The sequence below is a fragment of the Amblyraja radiata genome, chromosome 8 (genome assembly GCF_010909765.2).
Source record: "Amblyraja radiata isolate CabotCenter1 chromosome 8, sAmbRad1.1.pri, whole genome shotgun sequence".
NCBI lineage: Eukaryota > Metazoa > Chordata > Chondrichthyes > Rajiformes > Rajidae > Amblyraja > Amblyraja radiata.
Window position 1 is genome coordinate 79,395,260 of NC_045963.1, and position 23,553 is coordinate 79,418,812.

General features: G+C 44.2%; 2 protein-coding genes across 3 annotated transcripts in view; one reads left to right on the plus strand and one right to left on the minus strand.

Moving 5' to 3' along the window:
• Positions 1 to 1,876, minus strand: part of LOC116976427 (WD repeat containing planar cell polarity effector) — a 133,329-nt gene extending 131,453 nt beyond the window's left edge. For both annotated transcript variants that reach the window (XM_033026311.1, XM_033026312.1), the window contains exon 1: positions 1,713 to 1,876. The gene's annotated coding sequence lies outside the window, so the exon portion shown is untranslated. The remainder of the gene's footprint in view (positions 1 to 1,712) is intronic.
• Positions 1,877 to 2,393: 517 nt separating this feature from the next.
• Positions 2,394 to 18,292, plus strand: mdh1 (malate dehydrogenase 1). Its single transcript, XM_033026313.1, has 9 exons — positions 2,394 to 2,500; positions 5,950 to 6,048; positions 6,551 to 6,647; positions 9,977 to 10,152; positions 12,010 to 12,132; positions 13,786 to 13,962; positions 15,138 to 15,251; positions 16,661 to 16,750; positions 17,986 to 18,292. Exons 1-9 carry the CDS (start codon positions 2,498 to 2,500, stop codon positions 18,109 to 18,111), a joined length of 1,005 nt encoding a protein of 334 aa, XP_032882204.1. The 5' UTR covers positions 2,394 to 2,497; the 3' UTR covers positions 18,112 to 18,292.
• The last annotated feature ends 5,261 nt before the right edge of the window (positions 18,293 to 23,553 follow it).

Sequence of the window (23,553 nt, forward strand, 5' to 3'; positions counted from 1 at the left end):
CCCCAGCTATTCACAATATATATTAATGATTTGGACGAGGGAATTGAATGCAACATCTCCAAGTTTGCGGACGACACGAAGCTGGGGGGCAGTGTTAGCTGTGAGGAGGATGCTAGGAGGCTGCAAGGTGACTTGGATAGGCTGGGTGAGTGGGCAAATGCATGGCAGATGCAGTATAATGTGGATAAATGTGAGGTTATCTACTTTGGTGGCAAAAACAGGAAAGTAGACTATTATCTGAATGGTGGCCGATTAGGAAAAGGGGAGATGCAACGAGACCTGGGTGTCATGGTACACCAGTCATTGAAAGTAGGCATGCAGGTGCAGCAGGCAGTGAAGAAAGCAAATGGTATGTTAGCATTCATAGCAAAAGGATTTGAGTATAGGAGCAGGGAGGTTCTACTGCAGTTGTACAGGGTCTTGGTGAGACCACACCTGGAGTATTGCGTACAGTTTTGGTCTCCTAATCTGAGGAAGGACATTCTTGCCATAGAGGGAGTACAGAGAAGGTTCACCAGACTGATTCCTGGGATGTCAGGACTCTCATATGAAGAAAGACTGGATAGACTCGGCTTGTATTCGCTAGAATTTAGAAGATTGAGGGGGGATCTTATAGAAACTTACAAAATTCTTAACGGGTTAGATAGGCTAGATGCAGGAAGATTGTTCCCGATGTTGGGGAAGTCCAGAACAAGGGGTCACAGTTTAAGGATAAGTGGGAAATCTTTTAGGACCGAGATGAGAAAAACATTTTTCACACAGAGAGTGGTGAATATCTGGAATTCTCTGCCACAGAAGGTAGTTGAGGCCAGTTCATTGGCTATATTTAAGAGGGAGTTAGATGTGGCCCTTGTGGCTAAAGGAATCAGGGGGTATGGAGAGAAGGCAGGTACAGGATACTGAGTTGGATGATCAGCCATGATCATATTGAATGGCGGTGCAGGCTCGAAGGGCCGAATGGCCTACTCCTGCACCTATTTTCTATGTTTCTAACATACATCATTTATAATGTAGGAAGGAACTGCAGGTGCTGCTTTAAACCGAATATAGACACAAAATGCTGGAATAACTCAGCGGGACAGGCAGCATCTCTGGAGAGAAGGAATGGGTGACGTTTCGGGTCGAGGTTCTTCTTCAGACTGTTGTCAGGGGAGAGGGAGATATGGAGGTGGAAGGTGTCACAGAAGGGGAGCAGTGAGAGAGGGTGTTGCAGAACTCTTGTGGGAGAGAAAAGGAGAACTTCTTCAATGTAGACATACCTTGAAGACATTTCGCAATGGAGCAGACGAAATGTGTAGGAATGAACTGCAGATGCTGGTTTGAACCAGAGATAGACACAAAAAGCTGGATTAAACAGCAGGACAGGCAGCATCTCTCACTAGAGAGAAGGATGTCTGAAGTAGGGTCTCGACCCGAAACGTCACCCATTCCTTCTCTCCAGAGATGCTGCCTGTCCCGCTGAGTTACTCCAGCTTTTTGTCTCAATACGTAATCTCTACTTTGGTATGTATAACAATTGTTACCTTTTGTTAAACCCAGATTGTAAATCCACGAGCACATGCAATGGAACATTTGACGAGATCCTACAGCCCTGCAGATATAACGTGAGCTGAACAGCCACACACACAGACCAGTGTTGCTAATGTTACTGTACAGAAAGCTTCCCGCAATCATCCCCACATGCTCATCACACTTTCTGCGGTTATATTTACAGGAGTGGAGCTGAGAGGCGTTGTTGGCGCGCTGGGTTGTCTTCGTTCCTCTCCCCGCTCCTCACTGCAGGCCCCGCTTCTTCTTCTTGGCTTCTGGTCCTCCAAAATATTCCAAATGGAATTTAAACTGGAGGTGACAGAGGGTGGACTTAAGCAAAGAGAAGAAGAGCTACCTTAAATGTAGTTGCGTCTGGTTGGGTAACTATGGTGGGGTGAAGACTATTCCATGCTTTAATTGTGCGGGGGAGGAAGGAATTGCTGTACACATCACATCTGTCTCCTCACTGTAGGCCGCCGTCTCCTAGCAACGCCAGCCGGCCAGCCGGCGTTACTTCCGGCCGCGGCGGATGGGCACTTCCCCCGGACAGGGAGTGCACCGCCAGCGCCGCTTCTCACTCCCTGTCCGGGGGATATCGATCCATCCGCCATATAACATAAACAAGTGCGTCCTTGAAAAAAGCCAACGGAGGAACAAACAAACAAACGGGGGGGGAATTTAACACAATCAACCGCCATTTCAGAAACAAATATCAATTCTTCCACCACGGGCAATTTATTGATGTTTTCCTGCGCGGCTTGGTAACCGGATAGAGCAAGAGGTCGCGCTGCACTGTGGGGGTTGTAGTCGGCATTGGCGGACATTGCCTTGGCCTTCCCCCGTTGCGGACTACAGCTCCCAGAGTGCCGCGGGCGGACACGTGACGCGGGCGGGCGGCGGGCACGTGACGGTGCGGGTCCCTGGTGCAGACGGACAGAGGTGACCTCCCGGCGGCGGCGACAACATCATGGTGGGTATCGCTGCGGCTCCGGGCCCGGTTAGGGGAAAGGCACCGTCCTCCGGAGACATAACACCGTGTTTGAACACAGTGTAAAGCCCGCAGCCCCGGTCCGTTAGCTGCGGGGTGGCGGTCAGCCGTGTATTGCGGGCGGTGTGAGCTGTAGCTGCAGCTGCAGCCGCGGCCGATGGCCCCGCTCTGTCTGTCGGTCTGTGTCTACGCATATCTGCTGTGTTAATATGAATTAATGCCGCACAGTGCTCAGGGGTCTCCACACAAGGCCTTTGCAAGTGGGGGTTTATGAATTGAGTTGACAAACTAAATTGTGTATAACTAGCAATTTGTTCATTGCAGTTAAATTATATAAGAGCCAGAAGGAGATGTGTTGTAAGTCTATATATCTTGGCTGTAAAATAAAATCTCATTGGTAGTGTTATGCATGATGAGACTGTGACCTTGCCTGGGATGAGGGTGTGTGTATGGCCCTGTGCTTGTTCGATGTACCTGTCGGAAAAATACGATTCTGAGGGTGTTTGACAGTGGATGCTGTCAAGTTTCATCAGGCAGGAGGTACAAAATCGCCCACACAACCCAAATCCTTGACAACAGACTACAGCCCACTCTGACGCAATGGACTCGTTTTTTTAAATTATGGTTTTGTACTAATGTTTTGCTTTTTTTGCAATCTTTTTAGAATATTATGCAATTGATGTCTAATTTATATAATTTGTTTATGCCGGATCTTGAACGTGAGTTAGTTCCTCTACAGACTAAACTGGGAACAGATGACAGAGTCTAAGGTTAGGAATCATCTCATTTAAAACTGAGATGTATTTCCTTTCTGAGACTGCGCATCCTGCAGGACTCCATATACTGCGTTAAGTGCACACGGGGGTGTGGGATTTAAAATTGGTTTACAGCAGATTTGAGAATTGGTAATCGGGCTGAAATCAAGGTCAGATAATCCATGATTTCATTAAATTGCAGCAAATTTGCAGGGACATGTGGTCTACTGCATGTCATCTCCAACACTTGTTTTAAATTTAGGTATGTAGGTTAATTGGCTTGGTAAATGTAAAAATTGTCCCGAGTGTGTGTAGGATAGTGTTAATATGTGGGGATCGCTGGCTGGTTGGACCCAGTGAGCCGAAGGGCCTGTTTCTGTGCTGTATCACTAAACTAAAATAACTTACATTTGGTCAGTGTCCTTCAGCAGATCAGAGCATGATTTGGTTGTAATATTTTAATGGTTCATTAAAGATATATAGGGTAAACAGTCATATCCTCTTTCCCTTGATAGAAATGGTGAGTGTGGAATTCTCTGCCTCAGGTTCTCTGGATGCTTTCTAGAGAGAGCTAGATAGCGGAGTCAGGGGAAATGGGGAGAAGGCAGGAACGGGGTACTGATTGAACGGGGTACTCACATTGAATGGCGGTGCTGGCTCGAAGGGCCAAATGGCCTACTCCTGCACCTATTGTCTAAATGTTAAAGACTACAGGGCATAGCTTGAAGGTGAATGGAGCAAAGTTTCTTTACATGGGTTTTTCCACAGTGCCTGGCACGTTCTGTCAGGGTTGGTGGTGGACGAGATTGGATGGATATGCAGATATGTGCATGGATCTGCAGAGAATTGAATGATAGAGACCATGTGCTGGTAGAGGAGATTAGTTTAACTTGACATGTTCGGCACAGACATTGTGGGCTGAAGGGCCTGTTCCTGTGCTCTGGGTTTGATGTTGCATCAATATTCTTTATTGTTTCCATGTAATGGAAACTCCAAGCAAATCGCTTATTGTGGATGTTTTTAATTAAAAACGTTGCTGATTTGAAATTGGCAGCTAGAAACATGCCAGATGTTATAAGAAAGATATTGTCAAGCTTGAAAGTGTTCAGAAAAGGAGGCAGGAAACATGTTCCTGATGTTGGGGGAGTTCAGAACCAGGGGCCACAGTTTAAGAATAAAGGGTAAGCCATTTAGAACGGGGATGAGGAAAAGCTTTTTCACAGGGTTGTGAGTCTGCGGAATTCTCTGCCTCAGAAGGCAGTGGAGGCCAATTCTCTGGATGCTTTGAAGAGACAGTTAGATAGAACTTTTAAAGATGGCGGAGTCAGGAGATATGGGGAGACGGCAGGAACCCAGTACTGATTGTGGATGATCAGCCATGATCACATTGAATGGCGGTGCTGGCTCGAAGCGCTGAATGGCCTACTCCTGCATCTGTTCAAGAAAGAACTGCAGATGCTGGAAAATCGAAGGTAGACAAAATTGCTGGAGAAACTCAGCGGGTGCGGCAGCATCTATGGAGCGAAGGAAATTGGCAACGTTTCAGACCAAAACCCTTCTTCAGACTGATTCAGGCTGGGGGGGGGGGGGGGGCGGGAAGAAGAAAGGAAGAGGAGGAGCCAGAGGGCTGAGGGAGAGCTGAGAAGGGGAGGAGACAGCAAGGGCTACTGGAAATTGGAGAATTTATTGCATCTGATGCATCTATATAGAACTGCATCTATCGTCTATTGACCCTTCCAAGTTTCCTAACGCTTTGATTTGAAAACACAAACCAGGTCCTCCACAAGTTATGAATGCCTGACTTGTATACAACCCGTACATATGTGCGAGTGTTTGGGACGTGAGCATGATGGATTTGCTGGCAGCTGAGGGCCTGAAGGCACCGACTGGGAGATCTGCTTGTGACCACACTTGCAACTTGCAAACACACTTGTGTTAAACAGTTAACGGGAATGGACCCGTGCTGTAACCCGGGGAGAGCCTGCACTGAGTTTCAATCCTACACTCAGCAGCTTCTTGGGAGTAGCTTTGGCAGGTGGTCTGATAAATGGTTCTTCATTATCACTTCAATGGCAGTGCCACCCAGATCCTGCAAGATGAATAAATGTTGTGGAAACATTCATCAACCATCCACTCTGTGACCTTCACTTAAATTATGAGAGCTTCCAAGGTATTGGCTGCTGGGAGAACCAGAACCTTTATTCACCAGGCACAAGCTTGTGGATTGTAATGATTTATCCTGGGCTCAATATTGTATTTGATTAACAACAACTTTGGTGTGCAATCTGTTATAAATAGTTGTTTTGATCTCTTCCACTGATATATTCTTTGATTTTTCCATTGCAAGGGCACTACAGAAAGGCTGAGAGTGTCATAGATTAATTAGGTTGAGAATAGTTGGTATAAATCTTAGTGTAGCTTCAGTCCTGTGGTCACTGCAACATCAAAAGTTGATTCCGGTTTACTTTGATACATCAAAGTTGCGGGTTTAACTATACCATTTTTTAATTTATGCATTTAGTTTATTATATCCATATCAAACACATGGAACTATTTAAATGTTTAACAGTGTAAAATAGCATAATCTAATGATTGCCGTGCAGTCCTTCAAAGCTTGCTGGAAGCCAGATTTTTTTTCATTGTTCACCTTTTATTTTCATTCAATTTCTCTTTCAGGCGGAACCTCTTAAAGTTCTTATAACTGGCGCTGCTGGTCAGATAGCCTATTCCCTCATCTTTAACATTGCAAAGGGTGATGTTTTTGGAAAAGACCAGGTAACATTTACTTTTAATACACTTGTTTGAGTAGTCTTTGTCCTGCCAACATAATACCACATTGTTTATTGTAGAGCATAACTTTACTGGAGGAGAGGTAGAGAAAACATGATGCTTTCAATTTATTTGGTATTCTAACGCTGTATTTTAAAAATCAGTGCCAGATACAAGGCAGACATTGGACTGAATGGTTGGTTGTTTAGCCCAATTGTCTAAACTGGTTTTGTCTCTATCTGCAATAATTTGATGAAGTTGTGTTAAATTAAGTAGAAACATAGAACATAAAAATAGTTGCAGGAGCAGGCCATTTATGGTCATAGCTGATCATCTAAAATCAGTACAAGCCCTTCCTGCTTTTTCCCCATATCCCTTGATTCCTTTAGCCCTAAGAGCTAAATCTAACTCACTTGAATTGGGGTACAGTCTTGTGTGTTTAGTTTAGTTTAGAGATACAGTGCTCTGGGCTGATGCAGAACTGATTTTGTTTGTATGACTTCCAAAGGCACTTGTTCTGGTGCTGCTTGACATTACACCCATGATGTCGGTGCTGGATGGAGTGGTGATGGAAATTCAGGACTGTGCTATTCCACTGGTGAAGAGTAAGTAGATGATGGGTGTTTAACCGTAACTTAAAATTGGCAGAACATTAATGCACCTATTTTGTTTTCTATTTTAAATACAGAAATTTTTATTTCTGCTTCCTGTGAGTGGGGGAATATTTGTTAAACTGGCTATAATTTGTACTTGCTTAAGTTTGCTATTGATAACATGATCATATCGTTTTAGAAGTATTGCCCTGTTCTGTTGCACAAGGGTGTTTCCCTTGTGCAACGGTTGTCAAGCATGTTTATAGATTGTTAATAACACAAGGCCATTTGTGATACGGACAGTCTAGTATTGACCGCGTGGTTAATGTTTTACAACATGCCGTTCCCATAGGTTGAACCTGTAGAGTTGTCTGCTGCTCCCTCAGTAAACCTTCACATTCTACCTTCACATATTCATCCAATTTTCAGTTGAATGATTCTATCATCCATTAAGCTGCCGACTTTCAGGTTATGACCCTGTATTGAGTGAAACATGTTTGCTCTGTTGCCCTGTGCTCTTCTTTTGGTTCTCTGTGCCAGTAACTGCTGATGTATTATTTTAGTCATAGTCATGCAGTATAGAAACGGGCCCTTTGGCCCAACTTGCCACACCGACCAACATGCCCCGTCTAGTCAAAGTCAAGTCAAAGTCAAAGTAAACTTTATTGTCAATTCAAATAATGCAACAAGTAGTTACACAGAGGATTGAAATTGCGTTTCCCCATACTCCAAATGTGCAAGTAATATTTATAACACAGACAGACAGACAATATACCAATAAAGATAGACAATGGACATATACATTATATAAATATACACAGTGTGCCAGAGTGTAGTAACATATTGAGGTATGTTATTAAGGTGCAATAATAAAAGGTGCAATATAGAAAAGTGCAAATAGCATACTGCAGACATTGAGTTAAAATTAATTTGACAGTCAGTTGGTCTTTGTTTGTGTAATGTTCATGGAATTTTCTTGAGTGTATTGAGTAGTCTGATGACCTGAGGGAAAAAGCTGTTTTTGAATCTGGTGGTTTTGCACCGCATGCTGCGGTAGCGCTTGCCGGATGGTAGGAGGGTGAACAGTTTGTCTACTGGTCCCACCTGCCTGTGTGTGGCCCATATCCCTCTAAACCTTCCCTATGCATGTACCTGTCCAAATGTATTTTAAACATTGTTTCTTCTTGATTTAAATAACTTGTATAACTGTAGGAGCCATTAAGCTTAAGTTATTATTATCATGTCTGATATCTTTAGTTTTAGCTATCTGCCTGTACTGTTATAGGTGGGATTTGATACGTAGTCGGAGTGGGTTTTTGTTGGAGTCTCGCGCAGACTCGCAGATTAGAAGTTTTAGTTTTGTGGCGGAGTATGAGGGGAAATGTTTTCTACCATGATCACGACACACACGTTACGAGACGACACACCTTTATAAGCAGAAGTTTTATGTAATTTATATGACGTGAATGGAACAGCGATTAAGGTCAGAAAGTTAGAAGTTATTTCTTTGTTTTGTATTATTTCAATAAATGACTAATTAATCAAGAAACTACATCTGGAAGATTAATCTTTGCTGTCTTATGTGTGTTGTGAGTGTGTTAGGCTATACCTTCAAATCGTACTCGAAATTGGATTTTGAGAACGTTTTTAAAAAACTGCCATTACAGTAACCTTCCTTTCAACATTTTCTCTCCAGTAGGGGGTGAAAGAACCTGGTTCTGATTATCCACGTGACATGTACACCACAGTGGATGTGTTCCAGCAAATCTTTTTTGCACCTTCATAAAGTGTTCCTATATTCTTGTTGTGGCTAAAACCTTTTGAACAAAATTTCTGTTAAATTCTTTTGATTTCTTTTAAATTGAGCACCGTTAAGCCCATGATTCTGCATGATTTCATCCATCATTTTGACTGTCCTGATTTCATCCATCATTTCACACTGTCCTGTCATCGTGAATTAGTTAGTCTCATGGAACACATCTGCTCACCATGTACTGCACGGCAATACTCGTGCCTGGGCCCTGTACATCGGTCATAACTTTGCTCCAATGAAACACAGCCGTTCCCCACCACTGGTTCCATTCTGAGACGACGTCACATTCCTGCTGAACAGGCTCCATTGATCGCACCAGCCTCTTCACTCGTATTCCAGATTCTTCATCAATTTCTACCTTAATCCATAATGCATAGCATTAACTGCATTCTTATTATTAACCATTGCTTTTCAAAGGAAAAGCTGTTTAAAGTGATGGTTCTGACAAATCCATCCATTCCCTTATTCATCTATAGTTGTCCAAGTGTCCAGAGATATTGACTTGATTTGGTTAAATTGCATTGTTGTTGGACTCATCTTTGCATCCTTTTTGAAGAATTTGTAATCCTCCAGTGCACAGGATCAATGCTTTTCATTTCCCTGCTGAATTGTTTTGTCTTGTTGATACTTTTTTCCTCTGCTATAATATTTGTAATTATTCTGGGAGGTCTGATTTTGGTTGCTTGTCACTATTCCTTTGGGAATTATGTAAACTATACCTGGATCTTTATAGGATGCATATTATTTGTTTAAAGTATAGCCTATGAATACTTTTTCCGGTTTACCTCAAATGGATTAAACTTTTGAAGTCCAGATGCAAGTGGCTGATATCCCATCACTGTTGCTTATCCATTGTCATTGAATCATTTCTCAGTAATCCAGTTTTAGAACGAGAAGTGATGGAGAAACGAGGAACTGCTGGTTTACGAAAAAACAGCTGGAGTAACCCAGCGGGTCAGGCAGCATCTCTGGAGAACATGGATACGAAGTCTGAAAAAAGGTCCTGACCCGAAACATCACAATTCATATTCTCCATGGATGCTACCTGACCCACTGAGTTACTCCAGCACGTTGTCTCTCAATGAGGAGTGATGTTCGTTACTTAGCTCTCCGTAAAGGAGGCACAGATTAGAAACTCTCGAAGTCCCAGGTTCTTAAGGTGAATGTTGACAAAGATTTCCTAGGCTGTTGTCCCTTGTCCTTAAATACTCGTGTTCTACAAATGTCACTACTCTTCACGATAAAATAAATGATGGCAAGCTGCTCTCACTGTTCGGCATCCCACAATTAAAGCAGTATTGATTATATCGGTGGGAACACTGAATGTCACTGACCGGGGAGGATAATTGTCAACATACTTGAAGGTTACACCCTGCCCAGCCCTCTGTTATTCCCAGGCCACACGCTCCTCTGCCAAGCCGCTCAAATGCTCTGCTAAATTTGGGATGTTATTAACTGGGGTTGATTTTTAAACAAATGTGTGGTCATTGTGATCAGATTCCTTTTAATGTAAACCTTCTCCTTGCAGAGGTTATTGCAACTGACAAGGAGGATGTAGCTTTTCAGGCCATTGATGTTGCGATTCTAGTGGGCTCAATGCCACGCCGGGAAGGAATGGAACGGAAAGATTTGCTGCAGGCTAACGTGAGAATCTTCAAATCCCAGGGCTCTGCTCTGGACAAGTTTGCCAAGAAAACGGTCAAGGTAACAAGAATTCTGCCCAACTCTATGTGATTTCAATGAACTGGATGACAAGTCAAGTAAGCCATGTTTGTAAACAGTATAAAATAGGAGTAATAAGGAAAAATATGTAAGTGCATTTGAACGTGTGAAAGTAAAGTGCTGGAAATGTGATAAGGGACAGCAGGCAGTGAAGAAACCGAATGGCATGTTAGCCTTCATAACAAGAGGAGTTGAGTAAAGGAGCAAAGAGGTCATTCTGCAGTTGTACAGGGCCCTAGTGAGACCACACCTGGAGTATTGTGTGCAGTTTTGGTCTCCAAATTTGAAGAAGGACATTCTTGCTATTGAGGGAGTACAGCGTGGATTCACCAGATTAATTCCCAGGATGGCGGGACTGTCATATGTTAATAGAATGGAGCGGCTGGGCTTGTATACTTTGGAATTTAGAAGGATAAGAGGGGATCTTATTGAAATATAAGATTGTTAAGGGTTTGGGCACGCTAGACGCAGGAAACGTGTTCCCGATGTTGGGGGAGTCCAGAACCAGAGGCCACAGTTTAAGAATACGAGGTAAGCCATTTAGAACAGAGATGAGGAAAAACGTTTTCACAGTGGGTTGTGGAGGCCAATTCTCTGTATGCTTTCAAGAGAGAGTTGGATAGAGCTCTTAAAGATATGTCAAGGGATGTGGGGAAAAGACAAGAACGGGGTACTGAATGTGGATGATCACAATGAATGGCTGCTGGCTCAAAGGGCCGAATGGCCTACTCCTGCACCTATAGTCTATTGAATGCTGAAAGTTCAGCCCATCAACTACACCTAGATCCGTGTTTTTAACAGTACATTCAAGTCAACTTTCTATTTCCTTTACTCTGGATACAAGGGACTGGGTCATCAGATAATTCATCCAGGCAGCCACAGGTTTGGTTTGACGTGGCCATCTAGGTTTTCTATGGTGCCAAGCAGCCTGAATATAAAGTATGTCAAATAGAACAATATAGTTACATGGAAAAGAGTTACTGAAAATAAATATTCAAACAACGTACTTGGAAAAGCAAGGGCTCGTTGGGAATGAAGGCATGCTTGTTTAAGCCTACTGAACAGCTGGAGGAATTGCAGGTCTCATTGAAGGTCCATAACTTGGTACAGTTAGGGCAGCACAGTGGCGCAGCTGGTAGTGCTGCTGTCTCGGAGCCGGATTCCATCCTGACCTCGGGTGCGGTCTGTATGGCGTTTGCACACTCTCCCTGTGACCGCATGGGTTTCCTTCCCCATCCCAGACATGTGGATTTGGTAGTTAACTTGTAAGTTGGCATCTGTAAATTGCCTCTAGTGTGTAGGGAGTGGATGCAAAAACATGATAATATAAAACTGGTGTGAATGAGTGATCGTGGTCGGCGAGCTGATGATCAATTAGAAAAGAAACACTGTGTGGGGAGATGTTCGCGGGAGGAGATGTTGTGAAGACTTCCATTTAAAACACACCCTGATTCTGGCCGAGTGTCTTAAAGTGTGAAGTCACTTCATGACCCTTGGCGATAAAGATTGCGGGTCTGGGTTTATATATAGCCTTGGGTAGAATAAAATGTTGATATCACTGCATTACAGCAATGATCACAACCAAACTCTGATATTGAACAAAATAAGTTAATGGGTCAGATGATCGATAGCTTGGTCCAAGAAGCAAGTTTTAACGGTCATCTCAAACACGTTCCATGTTCTTTTTTTTTATATTAAATGCAGCGATTGAAAAATATTTAACCTAAATAGATAATGGTTGTACATTTGACCTGACGTGATGGCCTGTGTTTATGATGACCAGTTCTTTAATTGCCCCACTTTGTGTTACAATAAAAAAGCTAAATGTATTTTTCCCAGGTCCTTGTGGTGGGCAACCCAGCCAATACCAATTGTTTGATTGCGCTGAAGTCTGCACCGTCGATTCCAAAAGAGAATTTCTTTTGCCTGACCCGCTTGGACCACAACAGAGCGAGGGCTCAGGTAATCTCTAATATCCACTTCAACATTCAAAAATGCAAGTGTTTGCAGACCTTAAACATGGCGGCATGTTTGTGAATGTAATTGTCTTCCAAAAATTCTCCTCATTTGTGGGTCTGCCCTTTCAAAGTTTCAAGGTCAGTTTATTGTCACAATTAAGGTACAGTGAAATTCGAATTACCATACAGCAATACTAAAACAAAAGCAACAAGACACACAACTACATAACAGTTAACATAAACATCCACCACACCGGATTCCCCACGTTCCTCACTGTGATGGAAGGCAATAAGGTCCAGTCTTCTTCCTCTTTATTCTTCCGTGGTCGGGGTAGTCGAACCACAAAACAGACACAAAGAAGGAAAGGACAGACAGACTGTTGGCGAGGCAGCCATTGTTGGCGGTACCCCTGATGGTTTTAGTGACACATTTCTTTGAGGAGATTGTTGTGCTGGAGTGCTTAGTTGGAAGTTGTGGGTGAATGTTGGGGCAATATTCTACATTTGAAGAAAGACCATGGAACAATTTTACATTTGCAAAAAACAAAAATATTCATGTTGATCTCAATTTAAATAACAGAACAGTACAGCAAGCGCAGGAACAAGCCCTTAGGCCCACAATGTTTGTGCCAAACATGATGCCAACTTATTACCCTCTGTCTGCACGTGATCCATATCGCCCCCCCCCCCCCCCCACCCCATGTTGTAGCTAAACACAGATGCTGGTTTACACTGAAGACGGACACAAAATGCTGGGGTAACTCAGCGGGACAGGCAGCATCTCTGGAGAGAAGGAATGGGTGACATTTTGGGTCGAGATCCTTCTTCAGGTCGACCCGAAACGTCTCCCATTCCTTCTCTCCAGATATGCTGCATATCCCCCCAATTCTCTGCATATCAATGTGCCTATCTAACCCCATCTATATGTTACCAATTTCAGGGAGTTATGTACTTGGACCCTGAGGTCGCACTGTACAGCAATATTGTTAAGGGGATTGCAATTAACTGTACACCTGCCCCAAGCATTTGACCTACCAAAGGGCTCGGATTAAACGGTCTGCCATTTCACAGCCCATATCTATAACTGATTTTAATCGCACTAAGAAAGAACTGCAGATGCTGGAAAAATCAAAGGTAGACAAAAATGCTGGAGAAACTCAGCGGGTGAGGCAGCATCTATGGAGCGAAGGAATAGGTGACGTTTCGGGTCAAGAACCTTCTTCAATTACACTGATTGCTTTAACAACCTTCCTCGCTATCCGCAACTTCTCCAATATTGGTAAACGTACTAACCAACCCATCTATATTTACATCCCAGTCATTTATTTGTCACAATCAATAGCGGTCCCAGCACAGATCCCTGCGGAACTCCACTGGTCACAAACCTCCAACAAGAATGACACCTTTCCACCACTACCCACTATCTCATCGGTAGTTCTGAATCCAAACTATCATGTCACTGCTGATCCCATGCATCTTAATCTTCTAGCTCGGCCTACCCGAGGCATGTTATCAATGCCTTACTAAGATCCATGTGGACCACATCCACTGTCCTAGCTTTTCAGTTTGTGGTGCTTTGAAAAGTTGAAATGTTTTGCTTTTGCTGTTCATTCCACAAATTCTGTTTGTTGATGATTTTTATTCCAACATTGTTTAGATTGCAGTTAGATTGAGTATACCATCAAACGATGTCAAGAATGTCATAATCTGGGGCAATCACTCTTCTACTCAATATCCTGATGTAAATCATGCCACTGTGAAATGTGATGGAAAGGAAATGAGTGTCTCTGCTGCCATCAAGGATGATAACTGGCTGAAGAACGACTTTATTAAAGTAAGTAAGTGCATGCTTGTAAATATTTGGAGTTACTGGTCCACCACACTTGCCTCCAGAGCATTGCCATTTTATCTGTTTGCTGGACTATCAGTTGCTGGAAAATGGTTGGTTGACCTGTATTAAGAAAATCAATCTGTGCATCTGCACATGTAGATGGATGAATAGGCAGTAGTTCCTTCTCAGATTCCTGTCAATATTTTACATCAATGGATTGACCTACAATTTATTTTCTTTCAAAATTGGATATGAAATTTTAATAAGGTATTTTGTTTCTCTTCCATCCCTATTGTGTAAACCCGCAGTAACTTCTCTCTGATCATTGTAGCATTTGGAAGGAAATGTCAATAGCCATGTGCAAACTAAGGTTATAAACAGCAAAGCACTATTGCAGCTCGTACAGATTTTGGACAAGTCTCCAGATGAACACAGGTTTTAAACAGTTTGTATTCCTGGTCCATGGCTTGCATTCTGATATAATTTCTGTTAAATAGCCAGAATACTAGTTTATTTTTTAAAAAAAACCCTAAACCACTGGAATTGGTGCAAACTTGTTATTTTTTAGAAATTGCTCTTCTATCTCCAGCAGTGAATGCAGTAACTGAAATCGTATCCTCTTGTCCTGTAACATCCGTGTACCTGTCTGTTTAAATCATGTGTGGGCATTACTTGATTTTAAACCATGCCATTAACTCTATTGTTAGGCATGACGTTTTAACACAATATAATGCGGCTGTTTAAAAAAAAAATTTTTTTTAAATCTCTATAATGGCTCTTGGACTGGAATGATTAGGGTATTTTTTAAATATATTTTTGCTTGCTTTAATCATCTAGTTATTTTGTGTTTTGATTCTGACGTTCGACCAGACTCTACTGCCTTCCAAATTGTTTTTTTTCCCTTCAAATTATCCATTCAACTTCAGTGGTGTGAAGCCACTTCCTCTGATGTTCCTGTTTTCAGTTCTGCTGTTTTAAAAGTTTTTTGGTATTTATTTATTCATCTCCTCTTTCGTGCACCAGCAAATATCGGTTTCTTGTGATTGTCAAAGTTAAGTGGATCAGCAGAGCCAGTGGACCTGCTCAAGGAACAGATGCATTGAGGAGCGAGAGTGGATTATGTTTGTCTCCCAGTTATGACTGATGCTGCAAGTGTTGATGACCGTTTCTTCCCACAGACCATCCAGCAGCGTGGTGCTGCGGTGATTAAGGCCAGGAAGCTTTCCAGTGCAATGTCGGCTGCTAAGGCCATCTCTGATCACATGAAGGACATCTGGTTTGGCACTCCTGAGGTACGCTAGCTAACTGGGGCAAAGTAGAAACAAGGAACTGCAGGTGCTGGTTACGAAAAAGGCACAGTGCTGGAGTAACTGAGTGGGTCTGGCAGCAACTCTAGAGAACATGGATAAGTGCCATTTTGGGTCAGAACTCTTCTTCAGACTAAAAGACCCCGACCCAAAATGTCATCTATCCGTGTTCTTCAGAGATGCTGCCTGACCCATCGAGTGACTCCAGCACTTTTTTATCCTTTTTGGGGCAAACTACTGCTTTTTCTTTCTCTGATTACTAATGCATTTGACAAGATCCAGCATGGTAAGCCGGTCTAGAAAGTCAAAGCACATGGAATCCAAGGTGAGCTGGCTAATTGGATCCAAAATTGGCTTAGTGATAGGGGACAGATAATAGTGATGAAAGGATGTTTTTGTTGGAAGTTTCTCTGATGTACTGCCGGGACCCTTGTTATTTGTGATGGTGCAATCAGATACAATCGCTATGATTATGATGTGTTCGGATGGGCACTCGAGACAACGGAAGTGATGTTTCAATACTGCTAGAAAAAGGTGCATCTAGGTACTGAGTGACAATGCCAAGTCTGTATTAATCAATGATATTTTCATAATATGAGTTACTGATGAGACTGAATTAGTTGTTGAATGAGGAAACTCTGAATGGGAAAGATGAAGTGAGGTTTGCGGAAGAAACTTGCCGCATTGATTCATTTGTCCTTCCTGAGCTTTGAGGTTGTTGCATTACAGGAAAATGAAACTCCAATATAAGGCTTGTAAAATGAAACTGTTCCATGAGTTTCATTTGAATAAGGCCATCAGTTTCACGTCTTGCAAAAACATTTTTGCAAGGCTATCTTGGGGCAGAAATTATCATTGAGGATATTTAGCGACATTAAAAATATGATTTCTATTTATTATTTTCCATTCTGATCTGTGCCTGTAACTCTCCAACATATGCACAAATTCAGTTTCCAGCACTAGCATAGTTTCAACTTGTATTGCAGCTTGAAGCTCAGAAATGCAGACAGTGAAAGTCCATCCAGTATCCCAACAATGAAAGGATTGACAATGGTCGACAAATTGTCATCACTTTTTGATTGGTTTAGACAACGTGTTTTATCATGATTTTTAGATTATCAATAAACAAGAATTGTATGAAAAGCAAGTCTAAAGCAAACATTCCTGGTGCAATAAAAACTGTTGGAGGAACTCAGCAGGTCAGACACCATGTGTGGAGGCAGGAATAGTCGACGTTTTGTGTTGAAGTCCTGCTTTGGGTTTTGTACCTGATTATAGCATCTGCAGTCTCTAGTCATTATCTCAACATTATGCCCATTTAGGATATTTGTGAGAGGTTGAATCTTTTTACATAGTTGAATATTTGTGATTTTTGATGTTTTTTTCCTCCCCAGGGTGAATGGGTGTCGATGGGGGTGATTTCTGATGGAAATGCATACAATATTCCCAATGACCTGATCTATTCTTTCCCAGTTAAAATCAAGGTAAACTTTTCTTGCCTTCATTAAAATAGCACAAACAAGGTAATGAAATGAATCAGTTTCTGAATAATTTCAAATTGAGAACTGGAATAGGCTGTGGCTGCTTACAATTCTAGTGAGAAATACTTCATTGAATTGAATTGAATTCCTTTATTGTCATTCAGACCTTACGGTCTGAACGAAATTTCGTGCCTGCAGTCATACATACATCATACAATAATAAACAACACTAAACACAAATTAACATCCACCACAGTGTATCCTCCAAGCACCTCCTCACTGTGGTGGAGGCAAAAATCTTAGGGCTGCAGTCTCTTCCCTCCTCTTCTCCCTCTGCGCTGAGGCGATTCCCCACCGGGCGATGGTACAAACAGTCCCGCGGCTCACCGAACCCCGCAAACGGGCCGGCTCAAACACCGCGGCCCGGGGTGGTCTAAGCTGCCGCCCTCCAGTCCAGCGGACGCAGCTGCTGGCCCGCGGCTGAAACCCGGACTCAGGTCATAGCCGCCAGAACGCCGTCCCAGCCACCCGAGCACTGTTCCAGCCCCGAGCCGGATCGCCCTCACGTGAGTGCCGTTCCTCCCTCGAGCTGGGCCGCTCCGACGGGAGTGCCGTTCCTCCCTCGAGCTGGGCCGCTCCGACGGGAGCGCCATTCCACCCTCGAGCTGGGCTGCTCCGACGGGAGCACCATCCCACCCTCGAGCTGGGCCGCCCCGACGGGAGTGCCGTTCCTCCCTCGAGCTGGGCCGCTCCGACGGGAGCGCCATTCCACCCTCGGGATGGGCCGCTCCGACGGGAGCGCCACAGCCCCTCACGGGAGAGTCTCAGCCCCTCGTCAGGCCGCCCTCACGGGAGCGTCACAGCCCCTCACGGGAGCGCCATTCCAGCCCCGAGCTGGTCCGACCTCATGGGAGCGAGCCCAGGGTGAGTCCTGACTGGCTGCCTCTGGAGTCTCGAGGTCGCCAGCTCCGCCATTAGGCCTCAGCGCAGACGGAGGCAGAGAAGGGGGATACGACAAAAAAGTCGCATTCCCCCGAAGGGAGAGACAGCAAGCCCCGTTTCAACCCCCCCCCCCCCCCCCACATAAACACAACCTAAAAACCAAAAACTTAACTAGACAAAACGAAAAAAAACAACACAAAAAAGTAAAGACAAACGGACTGCAGGCGAGCCGCAGCCGTTCACTTCCGGACCTCTGAATGTTGGTTATTTATGTTAATTGTTTGCCTTTGTTCCAGAATAAAACTTGGAAGATTGTCGACTGTTTGTTAATCAATGACTTCTCCTGTGAGAGGATGAAAACCACTGCTACCGAACTAGTTGAAGAGAGAGATACGGCCACTGAGTTCCTGACAAGTGCTTGAGTTCATTGCTTACAAAATACACCACGTACTTCTCCTGAGATGGATCAAGTTCAGTAAAATAAATCCATATATGCCTTGTATAAGGAAACCTACCTGTACTGTAACAATAATCAACAAACATGTATTACATCCTAGGTAGGGAAGTTTTTCAATATAAAGAATAAACTTCCTATCAATAGCTTTTCATTGTATTGATTTTTTTATTTGGAAATACAGTATGAGATCTAGATGAATATAAAGAAACTAGACTAAGTGGGACCCGTTGGGTCCCAGCTTCACATGGGAGGGCTGGTCCCCCAACGCAATATTCCACCTCTCCACCAATTCCAATATTGCTGGCCAGTGGGGGGGTTTCTGGAGCGCTAGTGTGTGTGTTGTGGGTCAAAGGGACTGGTTTCCAGAGGGCTAGTATGGACATTGTGGGCTGAATGGATTCTTGGGCTGGCACATAAGTCACTCTGGCCGGGCAGCTCAGTCACTCTGGCCGGGCAGCTCAGTCACTCAGGCTGTTGTGCACTGAAGGGACTGGTTTCCAGAGGGCTAGTATGGACATTGTGGACTGAATGGATTTTTGGACTTGCAGTTCACTAAGTCATGGGTGGTGGGCTGCCACTTCAGTCACTTACAGCTGGTGGGCTGGCATTTCACTTAAGGCTGGTGGGCTGGCAGCCCAGACACTCACAGCTGGTGGTGGCAGTTCACTCAGTCACCCCTCTTCTCTTCTCCCACCACTCTGCTCCATGCCATTCCCCTCCCCCACACGCATTCATCTCCCCCCATGCACTCGTAGTGGCTCTCCGACAGCCAACCATTCCTGCTTATTAGGTTACTATTGTGATGAAGAGCACGCAGGCATGGCAAGTGGAAAAAGGATTTATTATAGTTTAAAATGTGAATGACTTAAAATATAACAACAATTTAAATGTTAAAGATGAGATTTATTAAGTTATTTTTTGTTGTGTCTCTTGCTGTGTTCTGCTGCTCACTGCCTCTTGATAACACTTTGCTTTTGATATTTAAAAAAAGACAATTTTAATATAGAGAGATTTAAGCGGTCAAATTTTAACAGAAAATCTGAGAATTTACCTCAAGTCATCATGGAGTGCAGGCCGCAAGTCCAACCTCACAGCACTCCAAGCCAATTTTACAGCATTTCAAGCAGAGCATGCACGCACACTCACGCAGACATACACACACTCGCGCAGACACACACACTCACGCAGACACACACACTCACGCAGACAGTCAGACACACACACACAGACACACACATACACACACACACACTCATACAGACACACACTCATCCACAGACACACAGATACAGCCACTCATACATACATACGCACGCACAGACAGACGACGCGCACACACACTTTAGAAGCAATAGAGATACTATCTGCAAGCATTTTAGAACCAATAGAGACTTTTTGCAAGCATTTTAGAACCAATAGACATTTTTTTGCAAGCATTTTAGAACCAATAGACATTTTTTTTGCAAGCATTTTAGAACCAATAGACATTTTTTTTGCACGCATTTTAGAACCAATAGACATTTTTTTGCAAGCATTTTAGAACCAATAGACATTTTTTTCGCAAGCATTTTAGAACCAATAGACATTTTTTGCAAGCATTTTAGAACCAATAGACATTTTTTTGCAAGCATTTTAGAACCAATAGACATTTTTTTCACAAGCATTTTAGAACCAAGACATTTTTTTAGAAAACATTTTAGAACCAATAGATATTTTTTAGAGAACATTTTAGAACCAATTGAGACACTTTTTGCAAGCAGTTTAGAACCAATAGAGACACTTTTTGCAAGCAGTTTAGAACCAATAGACACTTTTTGCAAGCAGTTTAGAACCAATAGAGACACTTTTTGCAAGCAGTTTAGAACCAATAGAGACACTTTCTGCAAGCATTGTAGAACCAATAGAGACACTTTTTGCAAGTATTTTAGAACCAATAGAGACACATTTTGCAAGCATTTTAGAACCAATAGATATTTTTTTAGAAAACATTTTAGAACCAATAGACATTTTTGGCAAGCATCTTAGAACCAATAGACATTTTTTTGGCAAGCATTTTAGAACCAATAGACTTTTTTTGCAAGCATTTTAGAACCAAAAGAGACACTTTTTGCAAGCATTTTAGAACCAATAGACACACTTTGTGCAAGCATTTTAGAACCAATAGACATTTTTTGCAAGCTTTAGAACCAATAGAGACACTTTTTGCAAGCTTTAGAACCAATAGAGACACTTTTTGCAAGCTATAGAACCAATAAACATATTTTTGCAAGCTTTAGAACCAATAGAGCCACTTTTTGCAAGCATTTTAGAACCAATAGACATTTTTTGCAAGCTTAAAACCAATAGACATTTTTTGCAAGCATTTTAGAACCAATAGGCATTTTTTTGCAAGCATTTTAGAACCAATAGGCGTTTTTTTGCAAGCATTTTAGAACCAATAGGCGTTTTTTTGCAAGCATTTTAGAACCAATAGACATTTTTTGCAAGCATTTTAGAACCAAAAAAGACACTTTTTGCAAACATTTTAGAACCAATAGACACCTTTTGCAAGCATTTTAGAACCAATAGACACTTTTTGCAAGCATTTTAGAACCAATAGACACTTTTTGCAAGCATTTTAGAACCACATTAAGGGCACTCACAGTTGAGTAGACATGTGTTCAGTGTTATTCACAGCTCAGAAAAACGTGACCCTCTGCCTTCCTCCATCTTGAAGAGACTGTGAGGCCCACCACTTCCGGGTTTTATAGTCCCTCCCCCTCCCACCAGCAGGGGCAGCAGAGAGAATGGCAAATCTTTTAAAAACATTAATATATCTCTGATTTTTCATCGATGGGAAAAATCCTCCAGTCCCGAAAGGTGGAGGGGGGATCTGAGCGAGGTGGCCAAAAATGACGGTCGTAGGTGGCGGCGTTCTCTCAGAAATCACGCCACAGTGTGCCAAAAGCGGTCAAGATCAGACTTTTAGTAATATAGATGCTTTAAACAATGATTGTAATTTGAGTCATTCAGGCCCTTCAGCCCATTTTAGAAGCGAACCTTGCAAGATGTCCCATCTAAGCTAGTCCTAAACTATCCTCGTCCCATTTACCTCCTTTTGGCCCAAATACCTCCAAAACCTTTCCTATCCATTTACTTTGTTATTGTAGCTGCCTCAGCTAATGAACCGAGGAATGGCTTGTGGAGTTTAATTCAGATAAGTATAAGGTGCATTTGTCAAGTCAAACTAGGCCAGGACCATTTACTGTGAAGATTCACACGTATCTGAATTAAATTCCACAAGCTAATCCTCGGCTCCTTGCCCAACTGATTATAATCCTTGATAAACTAGTGAAGGTTGCACTATCTTCTATATTACTAAATCTCTGTTCTTGACCGCTTTTGGCCTGTGCTGCGATTTCCGAGAGAACGCCGCCACCTACGGCCGTCATTTTTGGCCACCTCACTCAGAGCCCCCCTCCGCCGCATGTGTGCCGAGGATTTTTCCCATTGATGAAATATGACAGAGATATTAATGTTTTTACAAAATTCCCCATTCTCTCTGCTGCCCCTGCTGGAGGGAGGGGGAGGGACTATAAAACCAGGAAGTGGTGCTCTCTCCCCACCTCTCTCCCCATCCCCCCCCCTCCCCCTCTCCCCTCCTCCCCCTCTCCCCCCACTCTCCTTTCCCCTTCTCCCCCCCCCTCTTCCCCCCCTTTCCTCTCCTCTCCCCCTCTCTCCCCTTTTTCTCCCTCTCCTCCCCTCCCCCACCGTTCCTCCCCTTAAACCCCCCCCTCCCCTCCACACACCCCTACCCCCCACCCTCCCTCCCCTTCCCTGCTCCCCACCTCTCCCCCTCCCCTCACCTCTCTCCCCCTCACCTCTCTCTCTCCCCCCTCTCCTCCCCCCCTCTCTCCTCCCCCTCTCTCTCCTCCCCCCTCTCTCTCCTCCCCCCTCTCTCTCCTCCCCCCTCTCTCTCCTCCCCCCCTCTCTCCTCCCCCCCTCTCTCCTCCCCTCTCTCTCCTCCCCCCTCTCTCTCCCCCCCTCTCTCTCCTCCCCCTTCTCTCTCCTCCCCCCTCTCTCTCCGCTCTCTCTCTCTCCGCTCTCTCTCTCCCCCTCTCTCTCTCCCCCTCTCTCTCCCCCTCTCTCTCCCCCTCTCTCTCCCTCTCTCTATCTCTCCCTCTCCCTCTCTCCCCCTCTCTCTCCCCACTCTCTCTCCCCCCCCTCTCTCTCCCTCCTCTCTCTCTCCCCTCTCTCCCCCCCCCTCTCTCTCCCCCCTCTCTCTCCCCCCCTCTCTCCTCCCCCCCTCTCTCCTCCCCCCTCTCTCTCTCTCCTCCATTCCCTCCCTCCCCTAAACCCCCTCCCCTCCACACCCCCTCCCCTCCCCACTCCCTCCCCTCCCTGCTCCCCCCTCTCAGCACCCCCTCTCTCTCCCCCTCACTCTCCCCCTCTCTCTCCTCCCCCACTTTCCCCCCCTCACCCACCCTCCCTCTTCTCCTCCTCTCCACCCCCCATCCCTCTTGCCCCTCTGTGTCTCTCTCTCTGCCCCTTCTCTCTCTGCCCTCACTCTCACCCCCCCCCCCCCCTCTCTAGATGTGACTGCAACTTGGGGGCTATGCTATGCGTTAGTGGATAGGGCGGTTATGGGGTAAAAGGAGCAAATTAATAATATTAATATAATATCAAGGGGGGTAATTAGCGTGAGTGCGGGGGGGGGGATAGTTAGTGTGTGACGCTGCATGCCGCCTCCCCCCCCCCCCCCCCCCCCCCACAACCGCACGTTGGGGGAACAGACGGGTCTGCACTTGGTCTAGTATTTGTTATTTATTGAACTTTTTTTCTCTTCCCCCGTTTACATATTCACATATTCTGTTGTGTTGCAGCAAGAAAGAATTTCATCTTCCCCGTCCGGAACATATGACAATAAAACACTCTTGACTCTTGAGATGGTTGTGAAAGATTGCAGCAGGATCTGGATCAATTGGCCAGGTGGGCAGAGGAATGGTTGATGGGATTTAATACAGAGAAGTGTGAGGTGTTGCATTTTGGGACGTCGAACAAGGGCAGCACCAACACAGTAAATGGTCGGCCTCTGGGTAGTGTTGTAGAGCAGAGGGATCTAGGAGTACGGTTGCATGGTTCCATGAAGGTTGAGTCGCAGGTAGATATGGTGGTCAAAAAGGCTTTTGGCACTTTGGCCTTCATCAGTCAGAGTATTGAGTATAGAAGTTGGGAGGTCATGTTGCAGTTGTATAAGATGTTGGTGAGACCACATTTACAGTATTGTGTTCAGTTCTGGGCATCATGTTATAGGAAAGTTATTGTCAAGCTTGAAAGGATTCAGAAAATATTTACATGGGTGTTGCCAGGGCTAGAGGGAGAGGTTGAGTAGGCTGGGTCTCTATTCCATGGAGTGTAGGAGGATGAG

Excerpts from the sequence above, each read along its gene's own strand:
- mdh1 (XM_033026313.1), top strand. Across the intron at positions 10,153-12,009 it reads TTGCCAAGAAAACGGTCAAG|GTCCTTGTGGTGGGCAACCC; the intron begins GTAACAAGAATT and ends TATTTTTCCCAG. Across the intron at positions 13,963-15,137 it reads TGAAGAACGACTTTATTAAA|ACCATCCAGCAGCGTGGTGC; the intron begins GTAAGTAAGTGC and ends TTCTTCCCACAG.